Here is a 17,802-nt window from a genome sequence, read left to right on the forward strand (position 1 = left end):
ATGGTTGCCAGAGACTTGGGGGAGAGAGGAATGGGGAGTTAGTGTTTAAGGGGTACAGAGTTTCAGTCTGGAAAGAGCAAAAAATTTTGGAGTTGATGGTGGTGGTGGTGGTGGTGGTTGCATAACAATGTGAATGCACTTAATGCCCCTAAGCTATACACTTGAACATGGTTAAGATGGTAAATTTTATGTTAATTATGTTTTACCATACACACATGGAGATTTGGAAATTACATTTTTGAAAGAGAGAAAGAGGGCCTAGGAGAGAGCTTTCTTAGAGGTAGCTTTGGGTTCTTGACACATATGACGTTGTGAGTGCCCACAGGTGTTGAGACAGCCTTCTGCTGGTTTGCTTCTTGGAACATCAGGGCCAGTGTCTGTCAGTTCATTCAAGCCCTAGTCCAGAGTTGTGGCCAGAAGACACCTAATTAGTTCTGTGATGATCAACAGGCCAGGCCCCTCCTGTAGCCCTCCTTGTCATTCATTCATTCGTTCGTTCGTTCGTTCGTTCATTCCACGGGCATCAAGTGCCTGATCTCTACAATGGGAATATAAAATCAGGCCCAGGTAGTGTAACCCCTCTCTGAAGCTGGGAAACAGCTAATTTCAACTGATTTATACGGAGGGAGTATAATAATGAACAAGAAAGACCTAGTTCCTGCCAGCACAGTGCTAATTTTCAGCCCTTTCCTCAACTGGGCTCAGTCAGAGTGCTCCCTGTAGGCCACTGAATGCCAAGCAGCCACAGATGAGCACTGTGCTGTGATGCACAGCCTTGAACAAGAATCAGAGGCCTAGGCTCTAGCCTGGCCTTAGCACTGGCTTCTGTTTGACATTAAACAAATCTGTTAATCTGTCTGTGGTCTCTGTGGCCCCTCAGCAACATGGAGATGCCTCACGGGGTTGGGATAAAAGTAAGAACGAGACCAAGATTGTGAAAGAGCTCTGATATATAACATTAGATGGGTTGGTTGGGGGTGGGGGGTAGGGGTGGGGGGAATGAATAGCTGACGCAGGGGTGGGGCAAACACACAACTCAGGCCTCTGCCGTTGGTCGGTCTAACCTGTGAGGTTCCCTGACAATGATGTTTTGTGGAAAGGAGGAAAGTAGGGTCCCCACATTCTTTTCTGGGAGAGCAGACTTACCGTCACCCATGCCCTCTGTGTCCTATTCTTTGCCTCTTTTTCCCCCAAACAGGTTACAACCAACCTCAGCTTGGCTTTAGTAAGTCACCTTCATCAGCCCTCCCAAATCCAGCAGCTGGCAGCCCTTCAGATCAGATAATGTATCTGATGCATTTTCAGGCCTGGTGCAGAAAAGAGAAGGGGCTCAACAAGGTACATAAAAGAGTGTTATTATTATTATTATTATTATTATTATTATTTTAGGTTTATTTATTTATTTGAGAAAGACAGAGACAGTGCAAGTGGGGGAAGGGCAGAGAGAGAGGGAGACAGAGAATCCCAAGCAGGCTCCAAGCTGCCAGCACAGAGCCTGATGCGGGGCTCAAATTCATTAAAACTGTGATATCATGACCTGAGCCGAAACCAAGAGTCAGACGCTTAACCCACTGAGCCTCCTAACTGCCCACGGCCTCAACCTTCTTATCTGTAAAATGGGAATAATTAATACCTACCTCAAAGGATTGTTACGAAGGTGAAATAATGCATTTCAAGTGCTTAGCACACAGACTGGCCTGAACAAATGCATGGATGTTAGCTATTGTGGTTATCTTCTGTTAAATGCACAGGGTGTACTAACCTGTTTAGTGGGTTGAGTGGGTTAAGGCATGGAGGAGGGCTCTGTAAACAGTGTTATTCCCCTCCCAGCTCCCTTTTGGCATTTATGCAGCGATCTTCATAATTAACATCATTATTATCAAATATTCCCACTTCTCCCCTCTTGTCTCATTAGCTGGCTGGATGGGGCTTGTTCTTCTCTTTTTCAAAGCTCTTCTTCCCTCCCAGTCTTTCTTCCAGGCTTTGTTTTTTTCCTTCCGGTTTCTACTTTTTCTTTCTATAACACTTTCTGTGTGCCAGAAGGTCCTCCAAGACCTTTAACTGCGGAAACCACCCCTCCCTTCAAGTAGGGATGGGGCCACCTCCACCCATTTAGGAAAGAGATCTTGGGATCTGGGATCTTGGGCCTCTACTGCTCCCCCCTCCCACCTGAAAAGAAGTAGAAGGAAGAGCTCGGCCTTTTGACTAGCTCCTGGGCTGTTGTCCTCACTGTTGGGGCTTCCATAGGCAATATCAGATCTTCAGGTACATCGTGGGGATATTTCTGCTGAAACTACTCCATTGTCTTTTTACAGAACCGGGGTTTTCCTATACCTGTTCTGCTTCTCTTGAACTATTTGGGACCCTGACAGCCATTTCCCTTATCCCAGAATAGTTTGCAGAGCGTTTCGCCTGAGGTTTCTACAAGTCTGGAAAATCATCAAGCAACGTCATCTCATTCACATCCAGTTAGCCTAGCTGTCTAGTGTGGGTCTGTTTGCATAAAGCAAAACTGGCTTGTGCACGCCCTGCCTGTGCACACAGGTGTGAGCGCCAGGACACAGACTGAGTCCACAGACATGTTGGTCCTCATGTCTCAGTTTGTACCTTTCTTTTTTTTTCTCTCTCTCTCTTTTTTAAAAAAATATTTTATTTATTTTTTCCCCAGCCCCTAAAGATTTTATTAAAAATTTTTTAAAGTTTATTTATTTATTTAGAGAGAGAGCAGGGAGGGGTAGAGAGAAAGAGAATCCAAAGCAGGTTTGTGCTGTCATCGTGGAGCTCAACACCAAGCTCAGTCTCACAAACTGAGATCACAACCTGAGCTGAAATCAAGAATCAGAGGCTTAACCCACTGAGCCACCCAGGTGCTCCTATAGATTTTATTTTTAAGTAATCTCTACACCCATCATGGGGCTGAAACTTACAACCCCAAGATCAAGAGTCACATGCTCCACCAACCAAGCCAGCCAGGTGCCCCTCAGTTTGTACCTCTCTATGTATTGCAGTAGTTAGCAGAGCTCTGAGTATATAACAAATGCTCAATACATGCCTGGTGATTTGTTTGTTCACTGATTCATTTATTCACTCTTTGCCAGCCTGCTAATTGCTTACTCTTGAGCACTGCGAACTTCTGCGAAATGCAAGCTGGTGCAGCCACTCTGGAAAACAGTATGGAGGTTCCTCAAAAAACTAAGAATAGAACTACCCTATGACCCAGCAATTGTACTACTAGGCATTTATCCACGGGATACAGGTGTGCTGTTTCGAAGGAACACATGCACCCCCATGTTCATAGCAGCACTATCAACAATAGCCGAAGAATGGAAAGAGCCCAAATATCCATCGATGGATGAATGGATAAAGAAGATGTGGTATATATGTATGTAATGTAATATTACTCGGCAATCAAAAAGAGTGAAATCTTGCCATTTGCAACTTCATGGATAGAACTAGAGGGTATCACGCTAAGTGAAATTAGAGCAAGACAAAAATCATATGACTTCACTTATATGAGGACTTTAAGAGACAAAACAGATGACCATAAGGGAAGGGAAACAAAAATAATATAAAAACAGGGAGGGGGACAAAACAGAAGAGACTCATAAATATGGAGAACAAACTGAGGGTTACTGGAGGGGTTGTGGGAGGGGGGATGGGCTAAATGGGTAAGGGGCACTAAGGAAATCATTGTTGCACTATATGCTAACTAATTTCGATGTAAATTTTAAAAAATAAAAAATAAAATTAAAAAAAACAGGGGCGCCTGGGTGGCGCAGTCGGTTAAGCGACCGACTTCAGCCAGGTCACGATCTCGCGGTCCGTGAGTTCGAGCCCCGCGTCAGGCTCTGGGCTGATGGCTCAGAGCCTGGAGCCTGTTTCCGATTCTGTGTCTCCCTCTCTCTCTGCCCCTTCCCCGTTCATGCTCTGTCTCTCTCTGTCCCAAAAATAAATTAAAAACGTTGAAAAAAAAAAATTTAAAATTAAAAAAAACAAAGTACAGAATCAGAAAAAAAATAAAAAGTTAAAAAAACAAAAATATAACATCAAAATTTTAAAAAATAAATTGAAAAGAAAGGTTAAAAAGAAAGAAAGAAAGAAAGAAAGAAAGAAAGAAAGAAAGAAAGAAAGAAAGAAAGAAAGAAAGAAAAAGAAAAGAAAGAATCCAGGAAGGGAAAGGATTGTTCCACATTTTCCTCCACGTTCAGAAGCTTGTCCGTCCTCATCCAGAAAGACTGGAAATGACAAGCCTAGTGGCTTCTGTCGTGATATGAGGGATCCTAAGACTACCTAAGTGGCCCTTGTGTAGGTACACCAGAGGGTGAAAACACCTCTTAAGTTGGCTTGGGCCAGTCTTAGAAGTCCTGGACCCTGTTACCTCTAGGTTTTCCTGAAACCATCCCATTTCATCAAGGGTCTTCAGTCAAAATTCCTCCTGGACAGAAATGTGTTTGTGGCTGTAATTGTCCTGTCGACACTGACTAGCAAATGGGGGCTTAAATGTTGTGGGGGTTTTTGTTTTGGTTTGTAATAATGATGGTGACGATATCCTAGAGGTGCCTTGGGACCTGGCCAAACCTTCTGGGGCCTCTACTGATCAAACCCATAGCTTGGGGAACGGAAAGTTACGGGCTGGGCTGTGTACAGACAGACTCTACATTCCCAGAGCAGCGGCAGCATAATAGAAAGGGCATTTGCCCTCTCTATCTCCTCTCCTCATCTACCCCCTTAGAGTTTTATGCTTGAATCTGGATGTTTGAGTGAACAGGAAGTACTGGCAGCAGAGCTGAAATATACAAGTACATATTTGGCACAGCTCTGATGCCTTCTTTTGCCCCCCCCCCCCCCACTTTAGGTGGCACCCAACAGGGCAGTAGGTACAGTCCCTTGCATCTTGCTGGCAAGCCTCGACCTGCCAGCAGCCAAAACCATTACAGCAGCTCAGGTGCTAGCTTGGCAGGAAGCTTGGGAGCAGCTGGCTGTTCTGGTTCCTGAGCTCGGCTCTAAGCAGCAGCAGCTTGGCAGTGGGGGTACAGGGAGTGGGGGAAGAGGCTCATCAGGCCCTACCTGTATCTGTCTGCTCACCAAAGAGGAGCTAGGGAGACACTGGGACCCCACTTCTCTCCTCCTCTCATTACCTGCCCCTCCCCAGCCCCACCACACACCTGTGCTGTGAGGGAGACTGAGACAGACTGAGCAAACCACTTGTAATCTTCCTCTGGGCCAACCCCTGCTTGCCGACACAAAGCTGGATTGTTTTTCCTCATGTTGGGAAGGAAGAAGCTCAGAAAACAGGAAGAGGGGAGCAGGCTTATGTACAGATACATCTATGTCCAATTCTCAGCTGTTTGGGGATATTTGGGTCTCCACACTCCCTCTTGCTTTTCTTTGGCTTATATGGAGAGGTGTTAGTGGCCAGGTTAGAAAGAGAAAGGAAATAGTCTGGGGAGCGGGGCTTGGCAGGTGGGGGTGGTGAGGCAGAGATAATTAGGGAGGGGATAGTTTGGTGATTAAATGAGTGTCTGACACCAGGTGATAATGATGGTGGTGGAGGTGGATGGAAATTCTCAAGTGTATTCAATAGAGACTAGTGGAATTAAGGACACAGCCTTTTGTCCTCAGTTCAAATACTGGTCTCTTTCACTACTTCTGACTTTCAGCAAGATTTTTAACCTCTAAGCCTTGTTTTCCTGTAGGCTTGTATTAAATACAATTTTCTATATTTCACTTAATATAAGTATATATATGTGTATATGCCTCCCACACAAATGTTGACTGATAAGGTTACATTAATAATAAGTTCTCTTGCATCATGGTGTCATGGGCTGGAAAGGAAAGATTAAGCCTCACAGCTCTGTCTCTGCCACTGGAGCTTTGTGTTGGCCTTAGAGACTCCCTCCCAGGTGACAGTCCCTGGTTTCATCCCTGATTGTGCCACTGCAAGTTTCTGGTAGGGTCCAGGCCCTGCTGGCTTCTAGCCATAGCAACTTTGTTCTGCTGAGGACATGTGACTGGCTCTCAAGTGCACTCCAAGGTCAGAGCTACAGTCTTGCTTTTTTTGTCCTAGGACTCAGTGCTGGTTGCTGGCATTTATGGAACTGTGCCCTGGGTGTCATGACCTCTTATTCCCTTGGCAACCTCTTGTTCTCTGGATTTCATCACCTTTTCTCTGCACAGACGCTGGGCATGTAAGCAAAATTGCTGCACTCACCCTGGACCTTTGGGCCCTTTACATCTGGTGGAGCCTGTGGGACCAGCCCTCCTGGCACTTCCTTCAGCCCCACCTTCCCACTGGCCTAGAGGGGGGTCAGTCTTCCCCTCTTAAAAAAGTGTTTTAGGGGCACCTGAGTGGCTCAGTCAGTTAAGTGTCCGACTTCGCTCAGGTCATGGTCTCACGGTTTGTGGGTTCGAACCCCGCGTCAGGCTCTGTGCTGACAGCTCAGAGCCTGGAGCCTGCTTTGGATTCTGTGTCTCCCTCTGTCTCTACCCTCCTCCACTCACACTCTGTGTCTCTCTCTCAAAAATAAATAAACAAAAAAAAAAAAGTGTTTTAGTTCAGCAAACATGCTAGCCCTTTTTGGCGGAGCCCTGCCCAAGGCTGGAAATGGAGCTTCAGAAATCCTATTTCCATTGGCCCTGCCTCTTTTAGACATTTACTCTCAGCTCCACCTCTCCTGTTGACACCGAGCCGACACTCTCCATCTTAGTAAACAGCAACTCCGGCCTTCTAACTGTCCAGGTCCAAAAGCTTCAAGTCATTCTTGATTCCTCACCTCATATCCAATCCATGAGCAAGGCCTGTCAGCTAGACTTTCAAAATCTATCCGAAATCTGCCTGAGCAGCAAGGGACTTCCTTTCTTCCTGGCATAAATGTCCCTGTTGACCATATGACATATTGCCAAGAGAGGCCAGAGGTCAGGAGAAATGAATGCAAGTTTCAGATCTGCAACATCGTGATGGGTAGTAAAATAATAGGCTGCAACCTGTTCATTGCTTATTATGTTCCAAGTACTAAGTCCTTAAGGTGGATTATCTTATTCACTGTGTGACCATGGACTGATGACTTCACCTCTGTTTCTGTTGTTTCATCTCTAAAATGGAGAGGACAGCAGTCCATGGGGAGGCTGTGAGGATGCAGTGAAATAATATACGTGACAGTCTTTGAAAAAAGCAGCAAGGGATATATGTATCCCATATTTTTCTCAAAGAGCCAACATGATCATCTTCAGGCCTTTGAAGAGTTCACATTGCATAGAAGAGGGATGTTGGCAAAATTCCAGCTGATGGTGAATTTGATAGCCCAGCTTTGTGAGGGCAGAATGTGAGGCCCATGGTAGTGCTTTATCTGTCACCTGAGATTGGGGTGTCTGTCTCCTGGCACAAATGTGACACCTGCTGCAGGGGAAACAGGCCCTGGCAGCTGGCACTCTGGAAGTAGAGGTCTGGCCAGGAGCAGGAGGAGTTCACTTATCAGAAGGCAAGTGACAAGTGTCAATAGTTAAATCAGCACATTCTTTAGATCCAAGTTCCCCCCCCAGGGGGCAAATCAATGCCTGGGTATCCACTAGCAGGGTTAATACAGAGGCAAAGGCACGGGAAAAGGGATTGCCAAATGGCCAGCACACAGCCCAATGCCTGCTATGCCCTTGGTGGATATTAATGGAGGGATGGATGGGCAGTGGGCGGGGAACAGAAGGTAATACCCAGGAAACAGAGATGCAGTATTATCCGTTGTTCCACTGCCACTGAGTTCCTGCTGGCCCACAGCCTGCTTGCTTCTCTTACAAAATTGTCCAGGGCCTTGAACTTGTATCTGACTTCCAGGTCCCAAACCCCAAACTCATTGAGGAAGGAATGCTTGTTGAGTACTTACAGTGTGTCAGATTACTTGCTCAAGCAGTCAGTCACCATTTATAAGGAGTAGATAGACAATTGGGTCTGACCCCAAAGACTTGCTTCTTTTTCTCCTATACTCTGAAGTCAGCAAAGGGAATTTTCTATTCCTGAGCTTACTAAAGCTTGGGCTGTTGACTGCCCCATCTCTAAGTATCTCAAAGCCATCCCAACACCTGTGACCAGGGGCAGGGCCTGGTTGGGTTTAACCTTACTGATCCATCCCCTTTCCCACAGTGGATTTGTCCTTGCTCACTGAGAGAACCACCTCTTACCTTCTTTTACAGAGACATAGAGCCAGACACTAAAGGTGATAACGGCAGATTTTATTCAGTACATCACGATATAGGAAAGAGACCTCAGGAGAGAACTGAAGTCAATTCCCAATACAGCAAAGGCAGCGGGGGGTTTATAGCCAGCATGCAGAGTGAGGGCGGCAGGAGATGGAAAATTACTAAGGGGGAGACATCAGGGTAGGGGGGTTCTTGCTAAAGGCAGGCTGAGAACTTATATATCAGGGATCGGAGATGAGGAATTGATCAGTTATCAAGGATAATCAGATATCAAAGGTGGGGGAACTCCCGATAAAAAGACTTAATGGGATTCTTGGGGCGCCTGGATGGCTCAGTCGGTTAAGCGTCTGACTCGATTTCGGCTCAGGTCATGATTTCACGGTCATGAGAGTGAGCCCCAAGTTCAGCTCTGAGCTGGGCATGGAGCCTGCTTGGGATTCTCTGTCTCTCTGCCCCTCCCCCGCTCTTGTGTACCCTCTCTTTCTCTCTTTCTCTCAAAAACAACAACAAAAGACTTCACAGGATTCTTCCTAAACACTGGACTGGGCCAGCAAGGACAGGGCCCAAGGAGGAGGCCTACTCAAAAGGAGGGCTCAGAGGAGCCTGTCCAAAATTTGGTCAAGGAATCTTCATTGCTTCCCAGCAAATGCCAGGACAGGGCATTCTGAAGACCCACAATGATAGTTCACTGATTTCAGGTTAAGTTGTCTCACCTTTGGTGTGACTTCCAAGAGTCAGAGAATTTTCTGGAACTGAAAACTAGTCTGAGAAAGGATGTGCATTTGAGACATACTGTAACTCACATCACTAGGGGAAGTACTGTTTTTATTAGTATTTCCTCACAACTTTGTCCAGAGGTAGATGGCTTTTCATTCTAAGAATAAAGTCAAGGAAGAGATGACCCAATCATTCAAAGGCAGAAGCAAGGACTGCCCACCCCTCCCCACAGTGTGACTCACTCCCCACCCAGGCACTGAAGCTCCCCAGCCACCAGCCAGCCACTCCTTGGGCTTGGCAAGGGATCGGGCTCTTAGATTAGTTGTGTCTGAGTTGGGATTAACAGATGAACAAACAGCTCTCTCCTGAGCTCATCCAGAAATCTAGGGTGTAGGTCTGCGAGCATTCTTTCTCTTCCTCCCTCCCATAGCCTCACCTCACTTCACTGGCCCCAGAATCCTGCTTCCTCAGAACATCCCCCTGCACTGAACTAGTCTGACCTGTTCCTGACTCCCAGCTGGCCAACCATGGAAACAGGAGAGACCTTGATGGCAGAGGGATAAACCTGCAGAAGTCCCCATAAACATAACATGAGCAGAGGTTTAACATCTGTGCAGAAACCCCGAGACACAGATCCCCAGCTGAGGCCTCTGCCCCTGGGACTCTTTCAATGTCTGTGCCAAAAATGCCCACAGGAGATAATGCTGGCTTTTGAGACAGGGAGGCTCTGTGTTCTGATCCTGGCTTCAAAACAACTAATTCTGGGGGCCTCCCAGGTGGCTCAGTTGGTTAAGCGTCTGACTTTAGTTCAGGTCATGTCATGATCTCATGGTTTTGTGGGTTTGAGCCCTGCATTAGGCTCTGCACTGACAGTACAAAGTCTGCTTGGGATTCTCTCTCTCTCTCTGCCGGTTCCCAACTCTCGGTGTCTGTCTTCTTCAAAATTAACTAATTAAAAACAAAAACTAACTCTGTGACTTTAAGCTCTGAGCTGCTCTTCCCCATCTGTAAAATGGAGGTAATCAGACCTGGCCTATCTCACAAGATCCCAAAGGGCCACACCAAACATAACTATAAGAAAAGCATCCCCCCACCCACCGCAATCTCCCTGCTAGAGTCAATTACATAAACACTTATGCAAAATGTTGATGTCCACCTTCTGCCGGCCCACATTCAGACTGCTCTTTTCTCTCTGTCTGGTTTGCTGTATCTCTACTGGTGCTCACATAGGGGTTCCTATGACACTTCTGCTTTGGGCCAGCTATTGGCTCCCAGTGGTCAGGAACCATGAGTCTAATTTCTTTTGTGCAGCACCCACTGCAGTGTCTGGGAGCATCTTGATAGAGCTGTTAGAGAGAGAGTAGTAGCTGGGAATCTGAACGCTTGAGTTCCAGGCTTAGCCTTGTTGCTATTTGGTGAGTGAGCCTAGAGAAGTCATTTGACCAGCTGGGGTCCCATTTTCCTCATCTGAAATGATGACCAGATGATCTTGGAAGCCTCTGCTAGCTCTTAATAGTCTATGATTTGGGTTCATGGCCAGCAGTGATTTGGTTTCACATATTCAGAGTCTGATAGTCATGCTCAAGTGGTCTCTGTGTCACATGGGGAGGCTCTGACCACCCCCCCCAGTGCTGATCCATTGAACCCTGATTCTTCTACACCCTCTCCCTCAGCACAGCTCTTTGCTCCTTGACTCCTTGCTTGCACCCCCAAAAGTGTCCTGTTCCCCCTCATTCTCACCCAGTTTGGCTTTTAGCCTTCCCAGATGTGTGTTAGCCAACCCGTTGCAGATTCTTCGGGGTGTAGACATCAGCTTCCAGATAAACACAGGAGTAGTGAGGCCTCTAATCTTCTCTCTCCAGCATTTTATAAATTCGTTTGACATGTACCAAGTCCTGGCCCACCCTTTCCTGCCTTCCCACCTCTGGTTCCATCTAGCAGCTCAGTGATAATGATGGGCCAGGGGGAGGGCCTCCCCACCAACTAGACAGCACTGCTGTCTCCCTGGGCTTAGAGGAAAGAAAGGGACTGAGCTAGAAAGGGAACCCATGCAGCAGCAAGCTTATTTCCACTACCTTTCACAACCATTTTCCCACAGCGGCCTTTGGGAGAAATCAGCCTCAAGAGGCAACTGGGGAAGAGGCAACCTATAGCGCTGGACAAACTGCATGGACAAATGGACAGTGTTCCATTTTCACCTGGACTGGCTCCTTCTCTGATTATGGAAGACAGCAAATTTTAATGCAATAGGAGCTCATTTCCTCTCCCTCTGCCCTATTGACCTTGGCCAAGGTTGTAACTATCTCCTGACCCCTGACCCCCATCCCCTGCCGCAGCCTCCACTTCATGCCCACCACATGAAGAGGTGTGAGGACCAGCAGAAGGGAAGAAGCTTACCTCTTTTATTCCCCCAAATCTTACAGACCTATGAGGTCTTCAAGTTATGTTGACCTTGCTTCTCTCTTCTTTCCCTTCCATAGGATACGGCAGCTGGAGAGAACTGGCCAAGGCTCTGGCCAACAGGAACATTCCAGCTGTGGATCCAAATCTCCAGTTTTATCATCCCCAGAGGCTGGGCTTCAAGGTATGTGGTGGGGCAGCCCATTTTCCCCGCTAGTACATTAACATGAGTTCTCAGCTGTCCCTGCCCTTATAGCCTTAAGGGAAACCTCCACTTTTTGGTGATAAGAGGCCAAGGAGAGGAGTTCCTAGAATTGTAGTCTCACATCACAGGATCATGTTAGCTGGGTGGGTAGAGATGTCCATCCTACCCTCCTCAGAGCCTTCTTCTCCCGGCTCAAGATACCCAGAATTGAACCGTTCCAGGCATGTGGCCTTTGTCTCCAATAGTGGCAGAGGGCTTAAGGCAGAACCAGCATGTCCTGCCACTCACTGGCATGAGGACTAGGCTGGGGCCTTAGTGACGGTCCCAGACACTCACTGCTAAGAGTCAGAGATGGTGAGGTAGACATATACAGCTGCAAATGGCCAGGGGACAGATGTGTAATGGAGCATTTTCTCTATAGTGTTTCTCAGGGCAGTAATCCTTAGGGAGGCAGGAGTAGCTCTGGGTGGAATTAGGGAAACTGGGGTCTAATTCAGTCTGGAATTCTAAGGTTAGACCTCTGAGCCTAGAAAAGACATGGATCTCCAAGGCTGGACCAGTACCAGACTGAAACCGTGCACCTGCACAGTGGGTAGGGAAGGGCTGGGTTACCCCCAACAGACTTCTACTTGTTAGGACAAATGAGTGACAGACCTGGGCAGAGTCCTGGGGGTGTGGAGAGGAAGACAGAGGTAAGTTCCTGCCCTCAAGAGATTGATCTAGCTAGAAATTTTTTATTCCATATGGGAAGACAGAACGTTCAAGAAAATAAAAGAATCTTAGGAGACTAAAGAAGTCTATTTCTGAGAGATATAGTGTGAATAATAAATGGGAGTGTCCCTTATGTTGATAAGCTTCCTACGAACAGACTGTGTCTCCTGGCCCTCTGTTTCCTCCTACTCACTTTCAAGGGGCCCCAAATCCCGTTCTTGCCCTACTATTCCCACCAAATTCATTCTTCACTCTTCTGCCAGGACCAAGACTCTGAGCAAGGTGGGAGCGCTAACAGCAGCTACCTGAAGTGGAATAAGCCCGTCCCCTGGCTCTCAGAGGTAAGAGACTCTTTACTGTTCCTGCTCTTGGAGATGGTCAAAAAGTAGTTTTCAATAGGCAATTCCAGCAGAGACCATAGAAAATTTTCTTCTAGTGGTTATTATGAACAATTTTCCTCTAATTTGGACAAAAAAGGGGGGGGAAGCTCCAGTCTCTTTAGTGTTCTTCCTTTAGAGAAGAACATTTTCTTTGAGCCTACTACGTGCTGGTTTTTGCATATCATCGCACATCAGCTTTATAACCCTGTAAGTAGTATCACTATCCTCACTTTACAGGTGAGAAAAACAAGCCTCAGGAAAGCTACATGGCTTTCACACCCACATCAGTCTTAAAGATAGGCTCTCAAACTGTCTTTCTTAGACTAGTAAGTCCTATTAGATATTCCAGGAAGGAAGGAGTCCATTGTTAAATAAGGCTCAAAAACTATATGCTACATCCACTTCTTGGAAATACACATTAGCACATGAAAGGTTCTGAGAAGTTCCCAGTGATCTGTTTAACTTGGTTTAGCTCAGCAGGTACCAAACTTATTTGTCTCCTGACTTGTTTTTTCCCATGAAGCATGTCTTAATATTCTATGAAACTAGTGTTCTAAGGATCATACTCTAGAAAACTCTGCTTCAGAAAACTTTTTTTTTATTGAGAGAGAGAGAGAGAGAAAGCACGAGAGGGAGAGGGGCAGAGAGAGAATCTTAAGGAGGTAGGGTTCAATCTTAACACTGAGATCATGAGCTGAGCTGAATCCAAGAGTTGGACGCTTAACCAACTGAGGCACCCAGGTGCCCCTAGAAAACTTCTAGGAAGCACTTAAATGTGTAAATGAGTTGTCAGGATACCTTACACTTATATAGGATCTGACAGGGTTGGTTTTTTTTTTTTTGTAAATAAACTGAGGCTCAGTGAAGTTAATTAACATGCTCAAGACTACCTTAAGAAAGTGCTTATGCCAAGACTCCATGGTAGCATGGTGCTCTGGGGCTTCGTATTTTGCAACTTGCCCATAACCCAGTGCCTTTTAGCCCTGAGACCCACGGACATGGGTTACTTTTCTTGGCTGGGTGGTATTGGCCAGCCCATTGTCTTTATCCATACCTATCACAGATTGATCTCTTCAGTCTGGATGATTTTATTTACAATCCACCTATTTGCTGTGGGGCAGGAGTGAAGGAGGCAGTATCATGCTAAATGTGATGTTAGGTTTTCCATGCCATGAAATCACCTCTGTTTAAAGCCCTGAGAGAGGATGGATTACAAAACTGGCACACCTATACTGGGTGACGTCATCAGGTGATTATGCCCTGCCCCACTTGGAGACAGTACTTTGAAAAGAGAGGCCCTTAAAGAGCATTGATCCAATGATCCAGCCTTCAATCCTTTGAGGACAGTTAGGATCATTTTTCTTAATGAACCAATTATTTTTTTTTTAATTTTTTAAAAGTGTTTATTTTTTGAGAGAGAGAGAAAGAGAGAGCACGAGTGGGAGAGGAGCAGAGAGAGAAGGAGACACAGAAACTGAAGCAGACTCCAGGCTCTGAGCTGTCAGCACAGAGCCTGACGAACCATGAGACCATGACCTGAGCCAAAGTTGGACACTTAACTGACTGAGCCACCCAGGCACCCCAATGAACCAATTATTTTGAAAGATTATGACTATATAACATTCTGCATTTTGTTTTACGTGTTTGTTTATTTGTTTGTTTATTTATTTTGAGAGAGACAGAGCAGGCAAGTGGGGGGAGGGGCAGAGAGAGAGAACCCCAAGCAGGCTCCATGCTGTCAGTGCAGAGCCTGACTCAGGTTTGATCCCACAAACCATGAGACCATGACCTGAGCCAAAATCGAGAGTCAGAGGCTTAACCAACTGAGCCACCCAAGCACCCCAACATAGATTCTGCATATTTTTTAATTTTCTTTTTTTTTTAAGCTTTCTTTTTTTTTTTTTTTTTAATTTATTTTGAGAGCGACAAAAAAGCAGGGAGGGGTAGAGAGAGAGGTAGAGAGAACCCCAAGCAGGCTCCTTGCTGCCAACACAGCTCAACACAGGCTTGAACCCATGAAGCCATGAGATCATGATCTGCACTGAAACCAAGAATTGGACACTTAACCAAGTGAGCCATCCAGGTGCCCCACATTCTGCATTTATGAATCATTAATGTCCCCAGTTTTTTTGGCCAATCAAGGATGGAGATATACATATATATATGTATATGTATACACACATATATATATGTGAAATTAAAACAGTGAACAAATAGTAAATAGCGATTAAAATAGGATTAACTTTTTATTTAATTTTTAAAATTTATTTATTTATTCTTATTTTAAAGAGAGATTGAGCATGAGCAGGAAAGAGGGGCACAGAGAGAGACAGTGAATCTCAAGCAGGCTCCACACTCTGCAGAACCTGAGGTGGGGCTTGATCCCATGACCCTGGGACCATGACCTGAGCCAAAATCAAAAGCTAGACGCCCAACTGACTAAGCCACCCAGGTGCCCCTAGGATTAACTTTTTAAAGAAACAGTTGATCTTTTACTAAGTGTATGGCCTTTTGGTGGTAAATGCCAGAGGTCCATGGACTTTTTTTTTTTTTTTTAATATTAAAAGTAGCTTTACCAAAACAAAAAATTACCTTGCAAAATCCTCATTACAGTTTTCATGAATTTTCAGGGAATCACTGATCCAATCATCTTATTTTACCAACGAGGAAAACAAGGCCTTTGTTAAAAGGTTAAACAACTAGGACGCCTGGGTAGCTCAGTTAGTTAAGCATCCAACTCTTGATTTGCACTTAGGCCATGATCTTACGGTTCATGGGTTCGAGCCCCACTTTGGGCTCTGTGCTGGCAGTGTGGAGCCTGCTGGGGATTCTCTCTCTCCCTCTCTCTCTGCCCCTCCCCCGCTCACACATTCGTGCTTGTGTGTTCTCTCTCTCTGTCAAAATAAATAAACTTTAAAAAGAGTCCTCAAAAAAAACAAAAAGGGTTAAGTAACTGGGGCACCTGGGTAAATCATCCAACTCCTGGGTTAAGCCATCCAACTCTTGATTTCTGCTCAGGGCATGATCTCACAGTTGTGGGATCGAGCCCCACATCAGGTTCCATGCTGAGCTTGGAGCATGCTTAATATTCCGTCTCACTCACCCTCTGCCCCTACCCCCAGCTCACACTTGCTCTTGCTTTCTCTCAAAAAAAGAAAGGGTTCAATAACTAACATCTGCAATTAGTCACACAGCTGCACAGTGGTTCCAGCTCTTTTCCAGTTCACCACAGGGACTTCTTTGTTCCCATCTCCTTTCCTGTCATCTGCCTTTTGACATACGGTTTCAGCAGGAAATGCTCAGGTTAATGATAATATATGTCATAGCTGTCATGAGCTGTCAGGTTGTACTATTATCCCCCTTTTGCAAGTAATGACTCAGAGAGGGGTTAACTCACTCACTTACTCAACGTGGCATCGCTAGGACACAGCCCTGCTCGGAAGGTGAGCAAGGACAGAGTGTAACAAGGCTGACGGTGGTCTCTTTGTCTCCCCACCCCAGTCTTTAGCCAGCAGCACAGGGTCTCTGAGGCCAGAAATCACTTTTGAAAGCAAAGCAGCCTTAGACATTCTATTTGGTGTGTGTCAGAGAGAACGTCAGAGTGGCCGGTGTGAGGCTGGGCTTCACGGGGTAACTGCCCTCAAAAACTTAATTCATGTCAACCTGAATCCTAAGACTAGTTAACAAACCCCGCTAATGAACAAACCTCAATGCCAATTTATTCATTTACATCCGTAGGTGGTTCCATTGATCAAAACACCGTCTGATACTTAGGATGCTCCATCTGGTAAACCAAAATAGTTACAAGAAAGAAATTTGGTGAATACAAAATAAGATCAAAGGAAGTCAGTGTTTTTCCTGGGGTCATGCCATGCTGGCTTTGGTGAGGTGGTGTCTCTTGAGGAGAGGGCAGAGACCCAGAATCCTCTTCCCAGGCTTACTTTTTTTGTTTTTGTAAGTTTTATTGACATACAAATTAAATACCATGTAATTCACCCATTTGAAGTGTGTAATTCAATAGCTTTTAGTATATTCATAAAGTGTATCACTATGCATCGTCCATCACTATCAATTTAGAGCATTTTCATTACCACAGAAACTCCATACCCGTTAACCATCACCCCTCACCACCCTCACCCCATCCAGAACTAGGTGAACAAGAATTTACTTTCTGTCTCTCTATGTTTGCCTGTTCTGGACATTTCATATACATGGAATCATGTGATGTGACCATTTATGTCTGGCTTCTTTTACTTGGCGTGACGTTTTCAAGCTCATCTGTGCTGTGGCATGTATCAGTACTTCATTTCTTTTTATTGCTGAATATTATTGCATTGTGTCTGTATCACATTTTATTTCTCCATTTCGAGTGTACATCCATGATCAGCTCCCGCCTCGCCTGGCGGTAGAGGTGACCACTCCTGCCTTCGTGCCATGTGCCTCTGACACCTCTGTAATAGCCCCTGACACAGGTGACACCATTTGTTAACACATCTCTCTCCTTGGAGGACCACATCTCTTTTCATCTCTAACTGCTGCAAAGCAGCCATCCACTGCTTACAGAATAAATGAGGGAGCATATGGTTCTGGGCTTAGCTTCTCCAAGCAGTTGTTCATTCAAATAATTAAGATGTTCTGGGAACACTTAGGACGGAAGCTATTAACTCTGCCTCAAGAAGTCAGAGAAGGATGAGCCAGAGTTTGCCAGGTGGGGGAGAGAGGAAAAGGCCTTCCAACCAGGAAATAGTATTTGTAAAGACATGGAGAGGTGAAGGGGCATGGCAGAGACGGGGAGTTGGGTGTGGGTGGAAGTAGGTGTATGACAGGGAGTGGCATGAGGTGAGGCTGGGAAGATAGGTCAGTGGGAAAGATCTCTCATGCCAGGGTGAGGTTCTGTTCTGGAGCCTTTTGGGAGCCTTCTGAGGTTTGAAGCAGTGGAGTGACATGATCAGATCTGTGCTCTAGAATGACAGTCATGCAGGCAGTGTGCAGAATCAGAGGGAGAGAAGCTTCCATCCCATTAGGAGGCTCTGCTACAGGCCTGGCAAGCCCAGTGAGGCCTGGCAGAGGCAGTGTTGTGGGAACGGAAGACAGCAGACGTGTCTGTGGGAGGGCCCAGCAGGCTGGCCTTACCCTCCTGCATCCATACCCCCAGACACCCTCCCCGCTTCCACAGGGCTAATTGCTGTGTGTTTGGGGGGA

The 17,802-nt window shown here is 46.0% G+C and overlaps 1 protein-coding gene across 2 annotated transcripts in view; it reads left to right on the forward strand.

Moving 5' to 3' along the window:
* B4GALNT3 (beta-1,4-N-acetyl-galactosaminyltransferase 3) overlaps positions 1 to 17,802 on the forward strand; it is a 141,022-nt gene that overhangs the window by 63,281 nt on the left and 59,939 nt on the right. For both annotated transcript variants that reach the window (XM_058744099.1, XM_058744101.1), the window contains exons 2-3: positions 11,385 to 11,488; positions 12,484 to 12,561. In XM_058744099.1, coding sequence (XP_058600082.1) covers positions 11,385 to 11,488; positions 12,484 to 12,561 — 182 coding nt within the window. The remainder of the gene's footprint in view (positions 1 to 11,384; positions 11,489 to 12,483; positions 12,562 to 17,802) is intronic.

Source organism: Neofelis nebulosa, chromosome 8 (assembly GCF_028018385.1).
Source record: "Neofelis nebulosa isolate mNeoNeb1 chromosome 8, mNeoNeb1.pri, whole genome shotgun sequence".
Classification (NCBI taxonomy): Eukaryota; Metazoa; Chordata; class Mammalia; order Carnivora; family Felidae; genus Neofelis; species Neofelis nebulosa.